This window comes from Podarcis raffonei, chromosome 2 (genome assembly GCF_027172205.1).
Source record: "Podarcis raffonei isolate rPodRaf1 chromosome 2, rPodRaf1.pri, whole genome shotgun sequence".
NCBI lineage: Eukaryota > Metazoa > Chordata > Lepidosauria > Squamata > Lacertidae > Podarcis > Podarcis raffonei.
This window is the reverse complement of record NC_070603.1, coordinates 31,532,469-31,554,753: the sequence shown is the minus strand read 5'-3', so window position 1 is coordinate 31,554,753 and position 22,285 is coordinate 31,532,469. Positions and strand designations below refer to the sequence as shown.

Genomic DNA, 22,285 nt, shown 5'->3' with positions numbered 1-22,285 from the left:
CTGGCATGGTAACCCCATCTAGGCACATACCCTGAGAAAGCTTTAAAAATCCAGAATCTGATGAAACAAAAACTGCATTTTGCAAAGCCATGCAGGGAAAAGACATAACAGTATCGTAACATTATGCTGGTTTGTGACGAGGTGGGTTCAGTGTAGGCATGTTTACATTTTACCAACAAGTGGGTTGCTCTTGCTGTTCCCTAAACATAACATCTTGCAGGTTCCCCAGCTTGTGTAAACTACTGTACTGTGGAGATGCAAACCCAGTGGGACTAGGGGCCCTACTGTAGCCTGCTGTCTTACCCCAAATCCACCAGGGTCTTCTCTAAGCCCCTCTCAAAAAACAACACCCTGGGCAGTATCCAGTTAAATAATTGTACCTGTGCAAGGATTTCTGCTAGCACAATGGGACTTCCACTCCCAAACACACAATCCCCAGCTCTGCTCCAGAGGGTTAGGGGATCTTCCAGAACATGTTTAGGGAAAGAACATTCTTTTGAGCAAGGAGAATTCGTTGCCCTGACTGTTTGCCTTAGTGCAAGCTTGAATACAACCCACTGTAACCTCATTTCCTAATGTACGCTTTATAACCTCTTTGCATCTGGCTACTGATAGCAACTAGCTATCAGTAACCAGTGTCAATGCTGGGAAGCCAGATGAATGCTTTACATTCTGGTCCCTTAACTTAAACCAATCTTACCAGCAGCTTCCCCTGGCAGATAGAGAAAAATTAAAGCTGGGGAGGGAAACCACAATGAAACCCTTCCTCAGTATGGCTACAGAAATGTCCCCAATCTCACAGATCTAAAGAGACTGGCCCAATTTACCAGCCCCAACTGGCAAGGCCCCTGAATCGCTTGATGCAATGCTACTAACCTCAAATAGGAAAACCACATAAATGTAGATCGCAGAGACAGAGGCAGCCAAAGAAGGGCATAGAGCCAAGTGTGAGATCAACATTTATTTGCTGCAGTTGCTCTGTGCTAGTTCACAAGGTTGTGGCAACAAAAACCCAACAATGGGGTGGAAAAGGATTCAACACAAAAAACTGTAACCAAACTTTTTGACCAGGAGTAACTTCCACCTTCCTCCCGCAACCCCCTTGCTTCCCCCCCCCTTGTGCCACAGCAATTTTTTAGAATTCTGCTATGTTTCACAGAAAACAATCCTCTTATTTAAAAACAAATACAAAATAATCTAAAAGGAGAAAAATCTACACAGAGAGTATGTACATCTCCGATAAATAGATTAATACTGAGCTGGGGAAAACTGGAGCTTTTCCAAGGCGCATAATGAAATCAACAGTCGGGGAAAACCGTCTTCTTACGGCCTACCCCAGCTCAGTGCTCCAGGCATAAGCCATCATCTCATACCCCACCCACCCTGGGCTTCCAATGGTTCCCCAGCAACCAATCATCTGCTTGTGCTTCAGAGCCAAGAAGTGCCCCCACTGGTCCAGGACAGCCTTCATCCCAATCCATCCACTCCCTCCACTGAAAAGTGCAACTGTAAGAAGATAGCCTATGTCAAAGAATCCAGAGCCAGCCTGTTTCAACTTCTTTCTTCAGGGTACAGGGAATGGTGCAGGTCTTTTTTCTTCAGCTCTGTCTGCTCCCGATTGCAATGTTAAACAAACAAACAAAAAACGGAGGAAGCTCTGGCTGCAGGGATAAATTTTTTGTGCCCAGTTGTTGGGTGAGATGGTTCCCAGCAGCCACTGGCAAAGGGGTGAAAAGCCTCCCTGTAAAGCATCCATGAGGGTTATACTACCTGCCCACCCACAACCACATGCATGCCGCTAGCTCACAAGAGCACCGCCTTCTCATCTGGGCAAGGTTGCTTGAGTGAGCCCTCTGCTGGCCTTATTCCTGCTTCACATACGAGGCAGCCTAAGTCAGTGCCCTCTAGAACGAGGGCAGGGGAAATCCTGGAGGTGGCAGCCTTGCCATTCATCATGCCAGCTGTTGGGACTGACATTCTTGGTTGCTTATTACTCAATGTGGTTAACAAAACTCCTTGCGACAGAGAACCCCGGAAATTAAATATGAAAGAGCATACAGCTCAATTGCTTTGGGGGAAAGAAGCCGTTGGGCTTACCTGACCAAAGAACAGGGAGCAACATGGCGATGCAGAGGGCCACAGGGATCTCTCTGCTTCAGTGCTAGAGAGCCATGCCCCCAACCTCTGCTGCAGACTGATCTATGCCTTTGGCAGTTTGTGGTCCATTCCTGATTCAGGGTCTCGGAGAGTATTAGGCCTAAAGCCTGGTACAGCCGACACTTCTCGCTGGCAGCTTGAATAGGCCTGCCTCACCATCGGCACAGGCAAGGAGCAAGTCAGCCATGGTAGCAGAAAAGACCCCAACAATTCTTCTCTTCCTGCCACTTGGGCTACCAGTGACACGGTTTGGCTTCAAGCTGCCCAGCTGAGGGGCTGGCAGGGAGGTGGCATTCTTGCAAATTAAATAAGTCAGTGAGAGCTGGTGGTTGCCATCAACATAGCCTACCCCCGCAACTCTTCCTGCCCCCAAACCAGAAAAGAATAGCAAAAGCTGAAGCTAGTCCCCCCTCGGGGTCATAATGCAGAGCAGGCGGGTCTGTGTCGTCTCGCTCCTCTTCCTCTCTGCCAGGAGACAGAGAGGCAACAGCTGCCAATGTCACTGCTACTCAACAAAGCCATGTGGCTAATGTCTCTTGGTGGAGGAGACCTTCTTCTTGCGTGCAGCAAGCATCTCGTAGAATGGATCCCGGCTAATTGCAGCTCTGAAGAGAGACAAGTGGGAGGCGGGGGGGGGGGTGAGAGAGAGAGAGAGAGAGAGAGAGAGAGAGAGAGAGAGAGAGAGTGTAAAAAAACCCACAAAGTGTTAAGGGAAATCCCCAACTGATTGGAGATGCCACCCAGCACATAATTATTGGATCAGTCCACCCCCTTAGCTACTGTTTCTGGAAGGAAGCATGATTTAGCTTGAAGAGGGAGCAGGAAGATCTCAGATGCTACATCTCCTCCCCAAAATTCCAGATGCCCACCTAACCACAGATTTGCGCCCCCACCTCCCTCACAGTGAGGAAATCTGGAGGAATGAGAAATAATTCTTTTCATGGGAGGGGTGTTTACAGCTACTCCACCCTTTGCCCATGTAAGCCTTATAAGAAGCTGCTGCAGGAGAGGGACTGTGAGCTACTTCATGGGAGGCATATTTCTAGGGCTAAGCCTGAAACTGAAGCTCCCTTGTTAATTTTGGCTATTGGATGCTACATTTTTAAGTAATCTTTGTTATATTTATAGCGCTGAAATGTGGGGGTTTTTGGGTTTGTTGTTATGAAATTGTTTTGTAGTATTTGTTTGAAATGCACCCTTTTTTCTTTGTCGTAAGCCACTTTGAGCAGAAACACAACATGCAAATGAATGAATGAACGAATGAATGAATGACACATTGCTCAAGCAAACTACCCAGATCCCTTCACATCATTCCTGCCCCTCCTCACTTGATGCATTTCATCCACTCTTCCTTCTCCTCTGGGGTGGGCGCAGAGATGCGGTACACAGTGTGATTCCCTTCCACCACACGCCCGTCTGCCTCAGTCTTGCAAGCCTTGATCACCTGGTCTTTGTTGTCAGGGATATACAGCTCAAAGCAGTTCTGCAATAAGAGGAGGATAAACAGAATTGATTTGTGGCCAACACCAGCTCAAAATTTCTGCATATTCCAGGGATTTCCCAGACATCCTTCAAGAGCAGGAATTACAGGATTTTCGACAGCAAGTAACCAGTTCTCTGGTATGACTTCCTGGCAGCAATACAACACTCTGGGAAGGCAACTCTCACCAAGGGCCTACAATTCCACTAGCTGAGCCAGCATTCCTGGCCCACTGCAGTTATCACCAGAACGACTTGATAAAAATCACTGGCAAGCTGTCTGAGGATCAGACGTAATTATGAATAAGCCTTTTACCCACACATGCAGCCCCATTGCTCCTCAAGAAAGCAAACTAGAAATATCACTGATTAACCACAGTTTCCCCATTTCATCCAAACAAGGAAACTATGGGTGAAGACTCTTTGGTTGGATTGATCACAAAGCAGAGGAAGGAGTGAACTAGCTGTGAACAGGAATGGGGCTTTTTCCTATCTTGGCTATTTAAGCTCTGATAGCATTATCCAAGTGTAGTCACTAACAGCTCAGATGCTACAGGGTTCTTCAACACCTTGGAGACCTCCAAAAGACAGTGCATATCCTGCACTGCAAAAGCACAGAAAATAGTACTCTGTGTGCAGGTTTAACATCACCTTGCAAACATCAACATCCACTTAAACACATCAAGCATTTTGCTCTTAGGGCAGAAAAGATGAGTCAAGTTTCAAAAGCCTGGCTTATCCCTGCGCAGGATTTTTCTGTAGCCAGCTGGGTGTCCTTGCATAGCTTTGCCTCTTCCCCCATGGCAGAATCAGAATCAACTCTACAAAAGTAGGCAAGCTTAGTTAATGATTTGCATAATTCAGTTTTTCTTGGTATCATCCTTTTCTTTCTTTTTACATGCACACAGTATCCGCAGCCTAGGCTCCCCCCAGGTAGGAAGTGGAGAGCACTTCCTACTCTCCAGCACTGGCATTTACTCACAGGCTTCTTGGAATCTTCAACCTCACGGATACTCAGATTCTCCAAGGGAATGATGCCTCGTGGCTCCTTGTCCTGCAAGACAACAATTTGTTAATTCAGACACATCCAGGCTGGTTCATTCTGACAAAATATTACAGGTTCTTCCATCCCAACATTGAACAGGAAGAACACTGCTCTCAGACAGATTCCTCCTTAATGCTCATTTGAAAGGAGTAGCCTACTGTTGCAAACACAACCATGGCATCTGACCGACTTAACTGTTTTATTAGGGCATTCGCTTTCATGGGTCCACAACAGAATGCTCTGCACCCAATATATACCCTTGAGATGTCTGATTTGGCCACAGTGGCACATGCCTCAGTTGAATCCCGTTTCGATTACTATAACACACTCTACATGGGGCTACCTTTGAAAAGTGTCCAGAAACTTCATCTGACTCAAAGAGCTGCAGCCAGATTGTAGACTGGGGCTTGTTATAGAGAGCCCCTTGTTACAACAGCTCTACTGGCTACCAGTCTGTTTCTAGGCACAATTCAGAGTGCTGGTTATATAACCTATAAAGCGCAATACAGTTTAGGTCCTAGCTATCTGAAAGACCACAATCCCTCATACAAACCGGCCCAGGATCTGAGATCTTTGGGGGAGGCCCTTCTCTCAGTCCTGCCACCCTCACAGGCACCTTTGGGATGTGGGATAGGACCTTGTGGTGGCTGCTCTCGGACTCTGGAACTCCTTCCCTAGAGAAGTTTGACTGGCTCCTTCCTTGCTGTCCTTCCACCAGCAGCTGAAGACTTTCTTGTTACAACAGGCTTTGGGCAACTGACTTGCTTTTAATCAAAGGGCTGGTGCCATGCTTTTTTCAACATAATTATCTGTACCTTTCTAATAATATATAGTTAGTTTAGATAGTTAAACAAACCTTTATAGTTTTAAAACTAACTGCTTTTTAATAATTAAGAGTTTTTCTTCCTATGTTTTAAGCTGTTCTTATTGTAATGTGTAAGCCACCTTGAATTCTTGTCAGGGGGAAAAGGTGGTATGTGTGTCTATATGAAATAATTAAAGCCAAGTCTGCAGTACCTCTACACCAGGCTTCCTCAACCTTGGCCCTACAGATGCTTTTGGCCTACAACTCCCTTGATCCCTAGCTAGCAGGACCAGTGGTGAGGGATGATGGGAATAGTAGTCTCAAAACATCTGGAAGGCTGAGGTTGAGGAAGCCTGCTCTACACCATTCCCACACCAGTCAGTAAGAGCTCAGCTATGCAGTTGACTCCAGATAACCCATGTCCTGGACTCTTACACGAGCCTAAGACTACATACCATAGTCCATCTTTCAAAACTGCACATTAGCAATCCCGTCATGAGATCATGTCTGTGGACACTTACGAGAGCACCCTGTGCCACTCACCGTGGTGTACTCAAAGTAGTAAAGGCAGTTGTCCGTCAAGATGAACCAGCGCCGTTTCCACGTCTTCACCCGGCCACCTGCGCAGAGAAGAAGCAAGCTTGACAATGCATGCCCAGGCCGAAAGGAGGGTGCTGGGCACAAGAGCAGCTAAGGCAAAGGCAGAGCTAAGAGCCTACAGGCACAAGTAGGCGGTGTAAGAGAGCGAGTGGCGTCAGCAGTGCAAGCAGAGCCAGCCGCACACCACAACAGCAGCAGCAGCAGCAGCCAGTGGCTACATGGCGAGCATAGCAGCTGAAGGGGGCAGGCGGAAGGCAGAGGTGGTGGTCATCAAGAGAAGTGCCCTGCTGCGTATACTATGGAGCAGACATGGATCTGCCGACATGCTGGGGAAGGAAGAGGCATCAGTGTCCTGCTAGTGCTGGAATCTACCTACTTAGGCTCTTTATGGACAAAGCTCATAGCTTAGTCAGAGTCTGAGCTCCATGGGATTCTGTTTGCCCTGAGGCTACCCAGGCATCCTGCCTCATAGCCAGCTCCAACTAATTTAAAAAGAAAGACACACCAACAGACAACCCATGGCTACACAGTCTTTCTCAGCTATGGGTTCTTGTCCGTAAGACTTGCCTGCCCGGGTACATACAGTTCCAGGCAAGAAGCAGAGCTTAACAACAGCTTCAGGATTAAAAAGGGATGAGTATTGAAACTACAGGAATCAGCTATTCCCTTTCCTGCCCCAGTGTGGCTTTTAAGTTGGGCCTCCAGAGCTCCACCCAAAAGGCGGGGTGTGGGGCGGGGCCTGAAATACAAACATGACCTGAAAGTCTTTTCTGTATAAGCCCATCTCAGAATAAAAGTTCAATGGAATCCCGCTCTGGTGACTTTTAGTCAGGGTGAGGTGAGAGGGAGGGAGGGGGATTGGCTTAGAACTGGAACCCATTCAGAAAGATGCCCCCACCCACCATCCCATCAATAAACACCGGAGACTCCAGTGGCCCTTCCCAAATTGACACTGAAACTCAAGTGTCCAGGATCCAAATCCAGGGTCTTGGGAAAAGTTTTTGCACAAGCCATCACCAAAATAATGATAATAAAAAGAATCCATACCAGACAGCTCAGATCCCAAGTACAGGGTCAGAGACCTTGCGACCGCCAGTCAATACAGCGGGGGTCCTTTTGAACACCAAGAGACCCCCAGGACCACCTCCAGCAAAAGCCACCTTGCACCTCACTTGTGAAAACGACAGAATGCTGTAGCTGCAGGCCCTCCTCGCTTGGCCTCCCCAGTCAGAGGCTGCAAACAACAGCACATCCAAGAGAGGTGGGGAAATCAGGACAGGGAGGCAAAGATGGAAAGATCTCAGTGGTGGAGAGGGCAACAACTTTGGGTATTTTCTGTCAGCATTGGCTGCTCTCTCAAGCCCATGGTAGTGGAGATGAGTCAACAAGATTTAAAAGGTGCAGAACACTAGAGACCCCTCCTAAGGAGGCCCTGACAGCCACAGACCAGCACATACAACAATGAGACCTCATTCAGCAACACAAGAAGGGAAAGAAAAGGGGGGAAAAAGACAAAACAAGCCAACTGCTCCAGATAGTGCCTGCCACAGTCCCCAGGGAACACAGAAAACCCCACCTGTTGGGAGCCCCTGGCATCATGGGGTGGCCCACTGCCAACCTTCTCAGAAGAGCCACTGCAGGGATCCTCACTCTCTGGTGGTGGGGCACACGCCTTTTACGAGGAATGCCAGGAATCTTAAGGCCCTTCTCAGCCCCAAACACTGGAGAACTGCTGCCGGTCAAGAGTAGACCAGGGTGAGGAAACAGAGGCCCATGAGATTGGCCTCATGGGACAAGTTTGACAGGTGGACTGGGCTACTGATCCACCCATCACACGATGTCACATGGCAGACAGGCATTGCTTTGCAAGCTTTCATGTCACTCCCCTTCAAACCCTATGTCGGGGGTTTACAATAAGAAGATGGGGTTTCAGAGGCAAGTGCTTTAACACAGTCTTAAGGCTGAAAAGTGCAATTGGAAGCAGCTTCCACTCCCACCCCCCCTTGAAAGGAGGATCCACTCACTAGAAAGAAAGGTATGTTTTGCAAGGAAAGCCAGCGGAGGGGGACTTCACCAGCACTCTGCCTTTGCTTGCAAAACACTACTTTCTGCTTGCCTTGACTATACACACCTGTTCCCAGCAGAAAGATTTAGACTCCACTCTTCAGCTGACCAGGATTTGTGGGGAAAGGCCTTGTGGGCCGAGATTAGCTCATGTGCTGGAAATTCCCCACCTTTAGAGTAAACAATACTGGGTTGTATGGACCAATGGTTTGACCTGGTATTAGGCAGGTTGCTACCGTCCTATCGGAAGACTACACAGTGAAACATCTCTAGGGAGCACTAGACAAAAGATGCTTTTTAGTGTGTGCAAGTTCCAAGCAGGTTGTGTTAAGGGTCTGAGGCAAAAACCCAAGTTGGAATTTCACTCACAAAGTTGTTTTCATGCTAGAACAGCTTCTGAGGTACAACAGCCTTGTGAACAAAGCGGGGGGCGGGCGGTGTCATTACCCCACACACCCTGTTAAGGAGCCCCCAAGCAAAGCTGCTAATAAGAGATAACCAGCTACAATTACCGAAAGTATTTTTCCCTCAGGACGAGTATAAATAAGCTCATGAGACCAGGATATTAACCAGTGGTTTCTAGCCATGGTTGCTGTTCAATGAGTGTGTCCCATCTGCTATAAGCCAAGTCCACAAAGTTTTGAAATCTTTTAAGCCGGCTACCAAATGTTCATGAAGCAACGTTGTTTGAGAGGTTTTCCAAATTGCTGTCAGTTTTAAGAAGCTGAGGGAATAGAACCTGCCCATTCATTACGCAGCTTTTCCTCCTCCGCCACGACATGGCATTAAATTTAGAAGCCAGGAATGTACAATATATACTTTGGATATATATTTTAGCGGTCTGGAGACTTCTAGAGAAAGAAGCCACAAGAATTTCTGCTGATTCTTTGTTTTAAGTTATTCTGGTTGCCAAGAAACTCTAAAAAAGCTAACCCCAATTTAGGCTAATACATCTGGGATAGAGGAAGAGACTCTTAATCTCAGAGTAGTGGGTCTGAGCCGCACATTGAGCAAAACATTCCTGCATTGCAGGGGGTTAGACTGGATGACCCTAGCGATCCCTTCCAACTCTACGAGTCTGTGATTCTATCACATTAAACAAATTAACATTCTCCCTTCGTTTATGATGGCGGGAGTCGATGTTCTCCAGAGGATGGCACAAAAGACTCATCAGCCATGGAACCATTGGGTGGCCAAGGCCCCGTCTCCACCTCCTCCTCCCTACCCTTAAAAATGGAAGCAGTGACCTACTCCACAGGGTTGTTGCAGAGTTAGGCGGGATAAGGATTGGAAAGGATTTACAGTGTTATAAATGGACTGGTAAGAACCATGACGCGTTACCCAATCAAGATCTTAACAGCTCACTGCTGCCAGCGCCTCCCTAGCTCTCTGGGCCTCCACCAACTGGGACTCCAATGCCATGCGGCTGCCAACATGCATCAGCTTAGCACAATTAATACTTCATTAGTCCTTGTTACAAGAGGCCTCCCCTTTTTTCTGCTGCCTGCGAATTCGTAGGGCCCTTCAGGACAAATGTCCTACGTTAATAACCAGGCTTCTGCAGTTCTAAACTTTATCTCTTGGTTTGGGAATTATTTTAAATGAAAAGAGGTTGAGAAATCTTTAATAGAAATGTATTGAGATATTTTCTCCATGAAAGGAATGCGGCTTTCTCTTAATACTAGCTTTGCCCTTTTCCAGCTTAATGGGAAGGGGGGAAACCCAAGGGGAAGAGCTTTCAGCGGGGCATAGAAAGTTCTGTGGGTATGTTGGGAGGCATGGGGTGGGGCTTGTCATGTGACCTGCAGTAATATAATGGGGCAAGTGCAGTAAGTGCAGGTAGCACCAGCGCAGCCATGCGTGGACACCCCACCACCATGAACAGCTATGCCTGCTGGGATAAGGAACCACGGTTTGCCAGCTGCTTGCTGCAGGGCTAGTAATAAGGCATCACCAATGCCTGGATGGCTTCATGATGGCAGCTGTGCACTCGCTGTGGCTGCACTGCTGGGTCTACTGGAGCAGGAAGCAGCCAGTCTTAGGAAGCGCACTCAGAGTTTCTTGGCAATAGCAGGCCAGGCTCAGTGGCTATGCACCCTCTCAGGCCAGATTCACAGTGTCAGTTCCCAGAGAGATGTGGCCGCGCTGCCATTTTCAAGCAAAGGCGCCATACTGGACAGCAACGTCCATGCCATGAGGAGCTGCCTCTTCTTGAGGGGTATAGTGACCTCCCTGCCCCCTGCCTCTTTGGGGCAGACAAAAGGCTGGTTCTTCACCACTGCATCCTACAATGTGATTCTGACTCCTAAAAATCCAGGGTACTGACAAGGCTGGGGAGAGAGATACTGCCAGGCTCAGACATGGCCCTGTTGGGAAGCTTCTTTGGGGCAATTTTTTGAGGGGTGGGCCAAAGAGGACATGGAAACTCCGCCTTCCCATCACCCCCCCCCCAATCCCACTCACCATCCCACCTGTCCCCCAGTTCCCCATGGACTGTGCAGCCAGTTAGCAACGTGGCAATAGCAGCGATAAGACTAGTAATAATCACCAGCAATTTAAAAGAACGAAAGAACAGAAAAATAAAGAAGCATGGCAGCACACCCCTGGCCCCAGCAAAGCTAGCGAGGGGATATGGGGGTACATACCTCCTGGAGTTTGGAGGGCAGGGAAAGGCAGTGCCAAAATCATGGAAACATACAAAATGAGGGAGAAAAGAAAATTAAAAAACAAAGGACTTTATCAAATCTGCCCTTCGCGCACACCCCAGTTGCTGCTAGCAGGGGGCGCTGCCCAAGCTAATGAAAGGTGTTGAGAATTAGGGAAAAGAGGGTTGGCAGAAGGGTTTTTCCCAAAACCAGGCCCACGTTTCTCCTGTTGTGGTGCAGGTCTCCCTCTCCGCTAGAATACCAAGAAGGAGAGTGGCCACCTCGAGGTCATCATGGTGCCAAAGCCAAGGACACAAAAGTCCCAGGAACTCCTGGCAAAAAAAAATATAGGTTCGTCCTTGTTGCTAGCTTAGGAAATCCTGGTAGCGTCAGGAATTTGCTTGCCACCGGAACGGCTCCCTGGTCACAGAATTAGCGATTTTAGTGCCAGGGCTGGTGACAGCTGTTAAAGTGGCCTGCAGCCCAGACTCCTCCATGTGGGGGTGGCATGCATCCTTCGCAGGCGGAAGCAATCAGCAATTTGCTGCTGGGATTCAGCTGGAAGACAGCCAAGGCCCCTGCCCCCAAAATCGTGAACACACGAGGAATCGCCTCTGGTGATTACCAACGCAGTTTGGCGCATTCACGGGCCAAATTAACCTCACTCTCCAAGGATTTTAGGCATGTCTTTGTTTTCTGCCGCCACCCTGCGGCACTGTATCCCAGAATGAAGCTCTACCAAGTCCTGGGCATTCAGTGGAAGGGTAAAAGCACAGGATGCTACCTGAGTGATTGCTCCTAACTCAGCAGATTTAGCATTTTGTGATAAAGTCAGCAACATGGTCCCGCAGGGATCAAGGGGACTTCCTTCCCATGTAATGGGGGACGGGGACAGGTAGTATTGGGAACCAGGGGGCCTAAATTTGGATATAGCTGCAGCCTAGAATTCCCAATTCAAACATCCCCGTTCAGGCAGAAAAGTTCACCTATCTGCGAAGAAAAGGATTCAGGCCAGTTCTTTCTATTGCCTCTGAGAAAGCTAGCCACAGGAGAAATTCCCAAAGTTGGAAAAGGCCATGCTGAACTGAGTTCTCATTGCAATGTCTGCACTCTTTGCATTAGTACCTGCAGTTTTTTAGTCACAATTTTTAAAATCCGGCGTTAAAAACAAACAAACCCACCCACCCCACCTTTGCACCTGACACAGATACACACACCAACATAGATCTGGTGAATGCTTCCTGAACTGAGACACAAGAGGGCTGGAGTTTGAAACAAACAGAAAAGAGGATTTGATCATGAGATCCAATCAAGGCTTATTTAACTATAAGGCAGCTATGCTGTGTGTTATCCTGTGTTTATCAAATTTGATAGCCCGTTGCCTTGGCTATAGCATGATCAATGTCTTTCCTGTGTCTTCATTTGTTTATCCATTGGGTGGATCTGGAGTTAGGGAATACGTTATGGCTGTAGGGAAGAAAATTGTGGAGTTTTTGCCAGAAAACATCCTTCCCAGTCCGAAATGAAACTATCTCTTAGGCCTCCTCTTCTGGCTGAACTTCAGGATCATGTATCTTTTCTAAACATAGCTAACAAAGAATGGAAACTTCACAGCAAACTAAATTTATGTTTTGCTACAATCACAACTGTAATATACAACTGTGTTTTCAAGCAACCATATAACTGCTGCTTACGTCTAAAATTGCAAACTGTAAAATATTCTCAAGTTATATCCATGTCCGTAATGGTGCACCTAGCAGCCTGTCCTTAAGTCTGCTTTGTGAGCAAGCCTCATTGCTGTCTCCACTGCCGTGCAATGCAACCTCTTATTTTAAAATAATAAAATGTGTGTTCTAAATAACAATACCTATCAATCCTTTGTCATTTTGTTGCATGGCTTTGGTTGAAAGGAAAAGAAAGGGCACGATTTAGAAGGCGTGTCGTTCAGACTCAGCACTGAGTCTCAGCTCAGACATCATTCCCCAGGAATATCTCCAGTGTGTGCATCCTCCTCCCTCAATCCCTTGGAATCAAAAGCATCTGTTTCCATTTTATTTCATAAAATGCTCCAAGCAAAAAGAGGATGGTTACACATTCAAACATAGATGAATAATTCCATTAGCCATATTTCATTAAAGATTCAGTGATTGCAAATTTGAATATTCAGAGGATTTGTGCTTTCAAATTTGATTTGCAGATTCCAAGAGATTTAAACAGCCCTAAAGGTGGTGGGGAGAGAAATTGGAGAAACAAACCAGCCAGGGAGCTGCTCCAGCCATAACCTGGCAAGACAACTGAACCATTCTGAGTGAGCAGGAGAAAGATGGTGAAGGGCTGCGCAGGGAAAGGCTGGTGGGCTGGTGGATGCCTTGCAGGTGCCATGCATGCACTGCCGGTGCGCACACAGCGGGGATGTGGGAGGTGATGCCAGAGACTAGCCTCCAATGTCAGGTGAGAAGCGCAGAACCACAGACAAGTCTTGGGCTAACGCTTAGTCCACTGTGGTTAGGAATATTGGAGCCAGGGAGAGAAAGCCCAAGTTTATCTGCTGTTCCTGGGGCCCATGAAACCAATGTGTCTTCCTCACTGTCATAAGCACCCCAACCCACCAAATCACCGAAACCAGACGGCTGTGCCCAAGTTAAGAGAGCCATTAGGGGACGCTGAGCACTGCAACCAAGACTGCCCTTGCTGGACATCCTGCTGAAGCATGGATGATTAGGAAAGCATCCTGAGTTCGGCAATGGGTATGTGTTGTGCTGGATTGTGGCCACCAAGCCCCATGCAAAAAAACAACAACGAAGAAGTCACCAGACTGCAGCCGAGCTCCCTGCTCCCTGCAGCCTATGCCATGGCGACAGCTGCACTGCTCCGCATGGCTGAGGCCTTGCACCTTGCGCAGATGCACTCACCAAGCTTCAGAAGCCAGCCTTCACGGTCTGGGTTGAAGAAAGTGTGCGTCAGGTCATTGCCATCATCCTCGGGAATTTTGAAGGGCTCGTTTTTAATGCTCTCGTACAGATTCTGGTAGGAGGAAGAGAAACGCATTGGGGGCCTGTGCAAGTCCAACTCCTGCTTCCCAGAAGGAATAGCCAACCTGGGAAGGGACCAGCGTTTGCATGCAGAAGGTGCCGGGTGAAATCCTCCACATCTAACATGCAAAAAAGTAACGGGTAGCAGGCAATGTGAAAGATCTCTGCCTGAGGCCCAGGAGAGAGTCTCTGTCAACCAGATAAGACGCAACAGGACAATAGTGGGTTGGATGGACAAATACGACCAGGTACAAAGGCAACTTCCAATATTTCGATGACCTGCCACCCCCACGTCCCTTATCGCAGTCCTGTGATTTCCAAACACTACTTCCACTCCCTTCCCACAAAGCTCACCCTAAGTAGCTCCTCGGGCAGGTCCCCGCCATCATTGATGCCACGATTCATGGCAATGAAGCGCTCCACTGTCGGCTTGTCCTTAACGTTGGGATTATGAAGACTGGTGTTGAGCATGATGATGGCAAACGAGAGCACATAACAGGTATCTGGGGTGGAGAAAGGTGTGAAGGATGGATCAAGCACAGAATGGGCTGCCCTTTGGGCTCCATCCATTACTCAGACAATTGGGTAGCCTAGGAAGTGTCACCAAGTCCCAGGATGCATGCTCTGTGTTGGGTTGTTTGCTATCTTGGGGTGGGTGGGTGGCTCGGCGGGGAGCCCTGCTGGATCAGACCAAAGGCCCATCTAGTCCAGCATCCTGTTCTCAGAGTAGTCAACCAAATGCCTGCAGAATGCCCACAAGCAAAACACAAGCACAAAAGCCCTCTCCCCACTTGTGATTCCCAGGAACTACTTTTCTGAGACATTCTGCCTCTGACAGTGGAAACATAGCCACCACGGCTAGTAGCCACTGATAGCCTTATACCCGTGAAATGGGTCTTTCCAAGCCATCCCAAGTTGGTGGCCATTTCTCCATCTTGTGGGAGCAAAATCCACACTTTTAACTATGGGACAGCCCTTCTCTACTCCCAAGCAACAAAGCCTGAAAATCTGGCAGTGGGAGCCAGAAGGCACCCAACTGTGAACTCTCTGAGGATGCTCCAGGAAAAACTGCATCCCAAACCCTTGCTGCCTGCAGAGTTCAGCATGTCAATTCGTGCGTACCTGTTGACTGGAAGACACCCGGGTTGCATTGACAGTACCGTTGTGCAAAGGCTTCCATCATCCGATCAATCTTTTGTGCTTCGCCCGGCAACCGGAAGCTCCAAAGGAACTGCCTGTGGGGAAAACGAGCACATAGTCAGCTAAGCTGAGTAGGACTGTGAGCAAAGCTGCCAGAGAAGTAACATTCCTTGGTAGAAGGGCTGTGTGATGTGCCAGAGACTTCCAAGTCACATATTTCCCTCTGTGTGCGTGGACTGCAAACCACTGCTCTTTCCTAGGGAGCCCCAAAGCCCACACATGTCCTCTTCTTGCCTTTTCCGTGCAGGAAAAGAGAAAAAGGACACACCTCTGATTCACTCACAAACATCCTGCTGCCACTCACCGCAGTGCCTGGACAAGGTTGAGGTCTGTAAACTCATGCAGCTCCACGAATGAGTGCAACACCTGGATATTGAAATCATCTCTGTGAGGAGGCAAAAGAATAGGGGAACATGTGAGAGCGATCAAACTCACCATTCCCATACAGCTGCCAAACCCCTGCTGCTGCTAAGAACTGGGCTCTCCTCTTGGCCTGGCCTGGAAGCTGCCTTATCCCAGGTGGGACTCTCTCGCCATCTAGTGCAATATTGTCTGTTCCAGTGGTTCCCACATTTCCCCACCCCAGCATGGACTACTGGATGGTTTGGGCAGACCACTTAATGATTTTTCTGGCTGTTGCAATGTGCCATGCTAGACACGGTATGGTTTTTAATTGTATTTTATTACTCCTTTCATTTCTTATATATTGTATTTTATTGTGTCCACAGAATTAAAATCAAAACACAATGTAAGGAATAGAGGAAGCACTAAAAATGCAATTAAAAATCAATTATGAATGTTTGATGCCATGGAGTTGCCACCTCCCATCTTTAACTACAAATCCACAGACACACCTGGATGAAGTTTGTGGACCTCTGGTGGCCTATGCACCAGAGTTTGGGAACCCCTGGTCTATTCTGACAGGCAGTCTTTCTCCAGGGAAATACATGTAGAGAAGATTCTCTGTCGTGACTTGCTACCCAATCCCTCATCATTTTAATTGCTACCCAATCCTGGATCATTATACCTGGAGATGCCAGGAACTGGACCTTCTGCATGAATGCAAAATATTCAGTTTTCAATCTGTCAGTTCTGGGTCTTTAAGATGGCCTGGTGTCTATTCTTAAGAAGTTACCAGAAGTCTTCCAAAAAGCTTCAGAGCACAGGCAAGTTATTTCAAGGCTTTAGGTGTTATGCAGTGCTGAAGTACCCAGTACTGGCCAGCTGCAGCGAGAACGATCCTGAAGTCCCACACAGTTTCAATATTCACAATTTCAGTTGGCATTCCTCAGCTGTCCCCCGCAACTTGGTAAGCAAAGCTTGGTTCAGGGCACAGAAACCCTCCAATTAGCCAAGGATGCTAACAAGGTCCTGACTATGAACTCCGGTTCAGCCAGTCCACATGGGAAACTCGAAACAATGGAGCACTGGCAAGAGATCTCTTGGGATCCCAAGTTCTTTTCCCATTTCTTGAATGCCCATGAGAGATAGGAACCAAAGTCCATTATGGTAGTGGCTATAAAGGAAGACCAAGCCCCAGAGCTCCCTTCTCCCATTACCTTTCACCCAAGTAGTCACCAATGGCTGTCTTGTTGAGCCCTTCCCCTTTGTAGAGGAACTGGGCAATGTCATCGCGGGTGTTCTTCAAGAGGTCATTCTCTATCAGGAACTGGATTCCCTGCAAGCACAGAAAGAAGAGGGTGTCTCTCTGCATTTGCCCCTGCACAGGACACACATGTACAGGAACCCAAAACACCTCCAATAATGCACAGAGTGCAGATAGTAGATTTGACATGGTCAAGCTGTGTCTCATGCAAACCTTCTTAGTAGTGGCTACAATAGCCCTAAAGGTAGGCTATATTTGCAGGTGAGGGAGCCTGCAGTCAAGAAAATAGTGGCTTGACTAAGACCATTTAATGGGTTTTGTGGCTGACGTGAGATTTGCACCAGCAGCTTACTGGCCCGCAACTAGCTCCACCTTCCCTAGGAGCACATGTGCTTGTTTGGGCATTTCTAGCCATTAGCCAGAATCAGTCACCCTGAGACCTGAGTATCCCAACACCATGCCAAGTCCACAAGGCACGTTCCAGTGAGCTTTGCTGCTAAGGATCACCCCCACCTTAGAGCTCTCCTTTAGGGTGGAACAGGGAAGCAACAGATCTTGGGCACTTGCTTCCCAAGAATTCCTGAAGAGAAAGGAATTGCTCAAGAGCAGGACACACAAATAATGTTGTGGAAAGAGAGCAAGGCAGACGGTGAGACACACACACAAGCAGAGTAACCACAGATGACAGTAGCCAGTTTGCCTGCAATGAGGGACCTTGTGGTGGTCCCTGGATGACACCTGTTGCCAGCTCCATAGTAAGGAAGTGTCGATTACCTTCTTAGGGTCCATGTTGAACTTCTTCCTGCCCATCGCCACCTGCTTGTTCCTCTGCATGGTTTTCCTACAAGGCACAAAAGATTTGGGTTAGAGACACCCCCACCAAGGAGCAGCATGGGGCTGTGCCACTTCATCAATGCTCCACCTGCCTACATCTTAGTCATAGATATGAGGCAGGCTAGGAAATCAGGCACTTTTCGTTCCCCTATCTGACAGGGTGCATCGCACATGCACAAACCCCTCCCCTACTAACGGCAAGCCTAAATTTATAAACACAAGGAAATACATTCTCTACCCCACGAAATAAAGAAGACCTCTCGCCACTCCAGCTAAGTTTTGGTGGAACTTGGATGTCTTCCCAGCACTAAAATGGAGCCTACAGCAGGGAACTGGCATACCAGCAGACCGGTCTCTAGACCATATACTGTGGGAGAGGAGGAGGAGGAGGCCTCCTGGGATGCCCTACATGACAAGGGCCTGGCGTCCGCAGGGATGGGGGGCAAAGGAAGCCACACTGAGTGATTGAAAGAGACGTCACATGTCAGTTTCCATTGACAATTTGGGCTGCCTAATCTGTTGGTGACTCCATCTGCCTCAGTTCAGAGTTAACTGCCTGAGACAGGGAACCTGCTGCCAGATGGGGAAGCGAGACCAGTCCTAGAAAAGGGTTTTTTTGGGGGGTGGGAGGGATGACTCTGGGCAAGACAAAACCTAGAGCCTGTAGCGGAACAGACCAGGCCAGAGATCCCTGATGATATTCAAGGCAAAACAGCCTGGGAGCTTTTCGTTCCACATGGTTACTTAAAGAGACTGAACATTACAGCCAGCCAGCCAGAACACACACACACACACACACCCCACTGTCACCCCATTCTTCTCAATAGATTAGTATGATCTTTTTTTTTGACAGGCTAGAGGCTCAGCATATAGGCCTCAAATGTAAGCAAAGCTGCTCTACGCAAACAGAGCCAGGATTAAAATGTCAATTCTCAACACAAGTGTGATGGAATCCAGACCAAGGGAATCCCATTCCTCAGACAACTGAAGTCAGCAAAATAGGCAAATCTATTTTTACTGGGCATCTGAATGGGTCTCCGATAAGTCTTTGGGGGTTATTCTTCAAGTTTAAACTCTTGTTTGCCTTTAGATATTGTTTCATCCACAGCATGAAACGTTATCTGGACTGACGTTCAAGTATTGCTCCTGGTAGAAGGGGTTGTCTTCTGTTTTCAGTGGGCCGATTTGACCCTGAAGATCCATTAATGTTAGAATTCATGCCAGCTCTGCTGTGCAGGTTTCTGATTACTTTATTTCTCCCTATTTCTATTCTGAGAAAGCCCCCCAAAATATCAGCTTCCCCATTCCTCCAGCAGAAGCACCACTCACCTCTCTTCTGTAGAGCCCAGGTTCTCGATTTCATTAGTGACCTCTGCTATCTCATCTTTCAGACGCTGCAGAGGAGAAGAAAGGCGGAGGAATGAGCACACCATCAAGTGGGGCTCTAGGGGGTGGGGGCTTTTTTTTTAAAAAAAGAACACCTTGGAATTACTACTCCAGCTTTTTCTGTCCTCTTATGCCTTTCCCCATGCTCATTAATCTAGGTTTGAGGATCAGTTGGGTTGGGCAGAGGGAGAAGTAATTCATAGAGAGCAGAGGAAAGACTTGCCAAGGTGACTTCTCCACAAAAATCCAGGAGTCTGCAAGGTAGAGGCTTAAGGAGACTCAGGAAGCAGGGTTCAACAACAGAACCTCTCCCTTCCTGCGTAAGGGGAAACCCTGTTCCCTTCTTCAGAGACTCATCAGATACAGCTGAAGCCAGCTGCAGGCACCCACTGCCCTGGGAAATGGAGACCAGAGAGAAGCAGGCTTGTCTGCCTGTCTTGGCTCAGAGGCAGGCTGGGCTATGGATGCCAATCTGTGGGAGGCATCAGCGTGCTGAGCTCTAGGAAGGAAGGAAGAAGAGCAAGCCCCTGGGGCTAACACAATTACTGGGCTAATCTCATTAGGAAGTGTCCAGCATATGGCAGTGATTAGCCTCTCCTACTGCCTTATTTATTGCTGATAGGACTGATGAGCAGCCCTGCCAAGCCCAGCACCCGGGAGCAAGTTGCCACAGGAACAGGCAGCCCATGTCAAAGCCAAGGGGAGGATGAGCCTTACTGCCTCTGAGGGCATGGTAGGAGTGGGACGCAGGGAAGGGGATGTTTTCCCGGCATCACTTTGGAAGGCGCACTCCCATCTTCTTAAAGGTCTGCACCAATATTGGCTAGTTACAGCATCTTTCCTTATATGAGAAAGACGGAACAGGTTTGACTGGGAGGTGGGGCTGGTTGACAGAGAATCCTATATCCGTAACCCACCTTCTAGCTTGTCATGTCCATAAGGTACATCAACCTGACAGGTCAAGGCTAGAGGCGGGTGGAGATGCCCCTCCCCACCAACTTGATCCTTCGACATGGAAGCTGCACTGGGTAATCAGACCCCACCCCCAGCCATTTCTCACCCCCCAACCCCTGCTGGGGTGGCCAGAACTGTGCCTGGCTGCTGATCTGCAGTGACGTTTGCCCAAGACACCTGCTGTGCAGAGCCTCAGGACTGCTGTGCACAGAATCCTCTGGGGGAACAGGAGCAGGAATAGCCATGCACTTAATATCCAAAGAAAGAAATGCCAAGGGTTTCATGTCCACAAAGAACCACTTGCTGCTAACCTAAAGTGTGTGCGTTGGGGAGTAGGGGGGTGGGAGTTTCCACTGTGGCTACTCAGGATCAAGGTAAAGCAAGTCTACATGTGCTCAAAGGCATTCTATTTTTGTGTGTGTGTCACATTTCCAGGGAGAAGTTACAGCACTGAAAACAGTTAAGCCCCAAAAGAGAGGAGGTGGAGAAGGGAAATCCAGGACACACAGAGGCACCAAGTCTGGAAGCTACAAAACAGCCACCAACCCTTTTTTTGTAATGGGAACTGGTAGGAAGTATTGTGTCAGTCTTGTGCCATACAAACAAACCCCATTAATTCAGCAATTACTTGAACACATCTTAGGAAGCCGTGTTAGACCCAGTCAAAACCACTGGTCCATCGAATTCCAATATTGTCTATACTGACTGGCAGGGAACTTCGTAACCCTGCCTGCAGATGCCAGAGACTGAACCTGGCACCGTCAGCATGCCCTCCTGCACCCCACACCCCTATCCCCCACATACCTGTATATCTGCCAGCAGCTCCTGCTTGCGTCGGCGGATGTTCTCAAGTTCTTGACGCTCCTCAGGGGTCAGGTCGCTGGGCACTGCCAGGGTAAAGAAACAAAGAGAGAGTTGCTTACAATGGGTGGATCTCAACAAGGATATGATGTGCTCCTGGCAGGCCAGGGAGACTGATGCAGAAGTCACAATTGCACCCAGAACTGCTTGCTGTAACCAGAATATGCAATAAACCCTTGAGGTATGCAACATATGACCCAGCGTACACATATTTTTCATTCCACTGTTGATTCCACTATATGGCATTCATCAGCACAATATGTGTGATGACCACTGGTCGTTATGGGTTGATGGTGGTGCTGGTTTTTCGGAGGGGAGAAATAGTCCAATATACGAGGCGGGAACAGCAAACCAATATTTGCTATGACAAGCCAATGGGGCCACCATTGTTAGATACAGTGTGTATCTGTTGGGTTCTGGGAGCAAACAGGCTATGGATATTACATGATGCCTTGCTTGTGCATTTCCCAGAAGCTACTGACTGGATAGTGTTGGACACAGAATGCTTTTGGTAACAGACACAGCAGTCAGACAAGCCAGAAACTACTTTGCTTCAATAGTGAGTAGCATCAACTTCCCACAAATCATTTCTTTCCCACTCCACTCCAAAATCACCAAGCACAGAATTGCTGCACTGACTTCTACATATTAGGTTAGAGAGACCTGTGTTCAATCACTAGCTGTCAAAGCTCCATTGAACACAATTAGATCCTACTTTGAACAACAGAGAGGAAGACATTATTTCTGGGAAGGGAAAGCCACAGAAACATACAAAAATAAAGGTCATTGTGAAGGTCAAGGCAACTGCAGGACTCACAAAATAGAAGCAACAATCTGAAACATGGAAAGCCGTGGTTTGTCATTGGCTTATGAAGCCTGGTTTATTTTAAATATGACTTGGTTTTACACATGAACCCAGCACCCTTCCTTAACTGTGGTTTGCTTGGCCAGCCCACCCTAGACACTGATGAAGGTACAAAGAAAGGAGGCAAGAACAGCTGGAAAACAAAACTGACTATAGAGTAACAAGCCATGGTTAGTTTGATTCTCTGTGGGGCAACCTCTGGTTAACATGTGGTTTGTTAAGCAAACCATGGCTTAGCATTATGTGCAAACCAGAAACTCTTCCTTCTAGGTAGCCATTAAAAAAAAGGCACAGATGACTCTCACACATTGAATCTTGCCAACCTACAACCCAATCTCAAGATTCAGGAATAGATGCTTAAGCATCTGTTTATTGGGGGCTTAAGCTTAAGTGGGCTGTTTATTGCCAATGACATGAAAGGCAAGATTAAATTGTTGCATGTGTGAAACAAGATCTTCTCCTATAGGACTTCCTCCCCTCTCCCCTGCCCGCAACACATGAACAGGTTTGGGGAGGAATGGGTGGAAAAATCCCATTGCAGCAGGGGACCTTGTTCCACTGACGCATACATCACTTAATGCTATGTTGAATTCTTCCCAAGGCTTCTCCTATTAAGCACCACAAGCACCACCATAAGGAAGGATCTAAAGCAATCTTGATCCTCCAGAGTGAATTAAGGATGCAGGTGTGCTGCCACAAGCATCAGGCAACGGGGGCAAAATTTGCCGTCATACATACACAGCAATGTCATA

At 47.9% G+C, this 22,285-nt stretch overlaps 1 protein-coding gene across 6 annotated transcripts in view; it reads right to left on the bottom strand.

Moving 5' to 3' along the window:
- Positions 1–946: 946 nt before the first annotated feature.
- Positions 947–22,285, bottom strand: part of CYTH1 (cytohesin 1) — a 56,864-nt gene continuing 35,525 nt past the window's right edge. For all 6 annotated transcript variants that reach the window (XM_053375587.1, XM_053375586.1, XM_053375585.1 and 3 more), the window contains exons 2-13: positions 20,612–20,694; positions 18,797–18,861; positions 17,408–17,474; positions 16,587–16,705; positions 15,332–15,412; positions 14,950–15,062; positions 14,182–14,330; positions 13,708–13,819; positions 6,030–6,106; positions 4,619–4,690; positions 3,486–3,640; positions 947–2,762 (exon numbers count right to left, since the gene is read on the bottom strand). In XM_053375587.1, coding sequence (XP_053231562.1) covers positions 2,684–2,762; positions 3,486–3,640; positions 4,619–4,690; positions 6,030–6,106; positions 13,708–13,819; positions 14,182–14,330; positions 14,950–15,062; positions 15,332–15,412; positions 16,587–16,705; positions 17,408–17,474; positions 18,797–18,861; positions 20,612–20,694 — 1,172 coding nt within the window. In that variant the 3' untranslated portion in view covers positions 947–2,683. The remainder of the gene's footprint in view (positions 2,763–3,485; positions 3,641–4,618; positions 4,691–6,029; positions 6,107–13,707; positions 13,820–14,181; positions 14,331–14,949; positions 15,063–15,331; positions 15,413–16,586; positions 16,706–17,407; positions 17,475–18,796; positions 18,862–20,611; positions 20,695–22,285) is intronic.